Here is a 1,813-nt window from a genome sequence, read left to right on the forward strand (position 1 = left end):
GAGGAAGAGACAATTAGGGTCAGTAGAGCAAAGCAGAGTTAGAGGGAGAAGCAAGGAGGAGGAAGGATCACGGAGGTTTTGCCTCTCTGTCCCACAGGAAGCAAAAGCTGACGCCCGGTTCCCAGCACACCTACAGTAAACTTCAGGTCCACTGCATGGCACGTTTCTTGCCACCGTAAAACTACGAAGGAAGTCAGTGTACAAGAAGCTTCTACAAAATAGGCAGAAGACAGTAGCCAGATGGGCCAAGGGCCCCAGCCACCCACGCCCCTCCCTCTCACTGAAGACCTTCCGCTCCAACCCCACCATCACCAGGACTCTGCTCAGCTCCCCCTAGTGTGTGTCACCACAGGGCTGCTGGCCTGTGTCACGTTCACCACCAGACCCCACGTCAGGAGCCCCTCCAGGGGTGTGGGGAGGCAGCGTTGCCTGCTTGGCTGCGGAGCCATGTGGAACGTGGTGCCTCACAGGCAGTCTGCTTGGAGTCCTGGACCCTGGCTGTATCCCACTGGAAAGGATGTGTCTGGGTCTAAGATGTGTATGTAATAGAAACATCTGTTCAGAAGCTTTAGTCACAACTTCATTTTTAAGTTCAGAGTAATAAACTCATAGTCTGAATTTCCTAATTTTTCTGTTTAATTTAGGTAACTTTCAACTGAAATGCAAAACAACAGTTAAGTCTAAAAGTTAAGCAGTTCTTGATGTGGCTACTTGTATGGATTAAAAGTTTACAAATAATATTTTGTGCCACAGTCAATGCAAAATCATGCTGCTGTGTTCCGTGTGGGAAGCGTGTTGCAAGAAGGTTGTGGGAAAATCAGCAAGCTCTACGGAGACCTGAAGCACCTGAAGACGTTTGACCGGGGTGAGCAGACAGCGGGCTCTTTGTACGGAGTTGGGCCCTGCCCTCTGCAGGGTGGGCTGTGCCTGTCCCATCAGTGCTGACTTAGTTCCATGCTTGCTGTCCGGGTGGGTCCTGGCCCACAGCTATAAAGCCACAACCAGTGGCTCCACGGACTAGCAGGCCCAGGCTGACAGCTCAGAAGGCCCATGTGACTGGGTCCCGCCTGCCCCTGATGGAACTTTTTGTGTCCCCAGGAATGGTCTGGAACACGGACCTGGTGGAGACCCTGGAGCTGCAGAACCTGATGCTGTGTGCGCTGCAGACCATCTACGGAGCAGAGGCGCGGAAGGAGTCACGGGGCGCACACGCCAGGGAAGACTACAAGGTGCGCCTTCTCGCCACACCCACCTGCACCTGCCTTTTCCTCCCACCTGGTGGGACTCAGCCCCACCCCTGCATTTTCTCTGCATTTTATTTCATTTCCCCAAAAGTAAATCCAAAAAATGCCTTTTTCCCCGTGGTAACTTGGATCCCTGGGTTCCCGCCATCCTCTGGATCACTGTGACCTTCTCCTTGCTTTGGGTCAGCGTCTACTGATGCCAGCAGTGGCATCTCCAAGCCAATGTGCTTTGCTGTTAGAAGGCCAAGGTTAGAAGTGCAGCCAGAGTGGCATGACCAGGAAATAAATGCCAGTTTATTAAATAATGAATAAGCCACCATTTCAAACCTGCCCTAAGGAGGAAATGCCAGTTGATTAAATAACGAGTAAGCCACCGTTTCAGACCTGCCCTGTGGTTTGGAAAAGGTATTATAGAGCCTGCCCTGTGGTCACTTGTTCTTCAGGTGAACTGATTTTTGTGCAGAGCACACATGTTGGATTCTGCCTGGTAAGAGTTTTTCACATACAATAGCAAAAAAACACGGAAAGGGAAGCTTGGGGCACAAATGCAAGTTCAGGATAAACCACAT

The 1,813-nt window shown here is 51.2% G+C and overlaps 1 protein-coding gene across 2 annotated transcripts in view; it reads left to right on the top strand.

Moving 5' to 3' along the window:
* LOC105525291 (succinate dehydrogenase [ubiquinone] flavoprotein subunit, mitochondrial-like) overlaps nt 1-1,813 on the top strand; it is a 19,055-nt gene that overhangs the window by 9,641 nt on the left and 7,601 nt on the right. The window contains exons 3-4 of one of the 2 annotated variants that reach the window (XM_011960863.1): nt 754-865; nt 1,099-1,229. In XM_011960863.1, the coding sequence (XP_011816253.1) occupies nt 754-865; nt 1,099-1,229 (243 nt within the window). Of the gene's footprint in view, nt 1-753; nt 866-1,098; nt 1,547-1,813 lie in introns of those variants that run through there. The other variant, XM_011960862.1, reaches the window with a different exon arrangement.

This window comes from Colobus angolensis, unplaced genomic scaffold (assembly GCF_000951035.1).
Source record: "Colobus angolensis palliatus isolate OR3802 unplaced genomic scaffold, Cang.pa_1.0 Scaffold528, whole genome shotgun sequence".
NCBI classification, from domain to species: Eukaryota; Metazoa; Chordata; class Mammalia; order Primates; family Cercopithecidae; genus Colobus; species Colobus angolensis.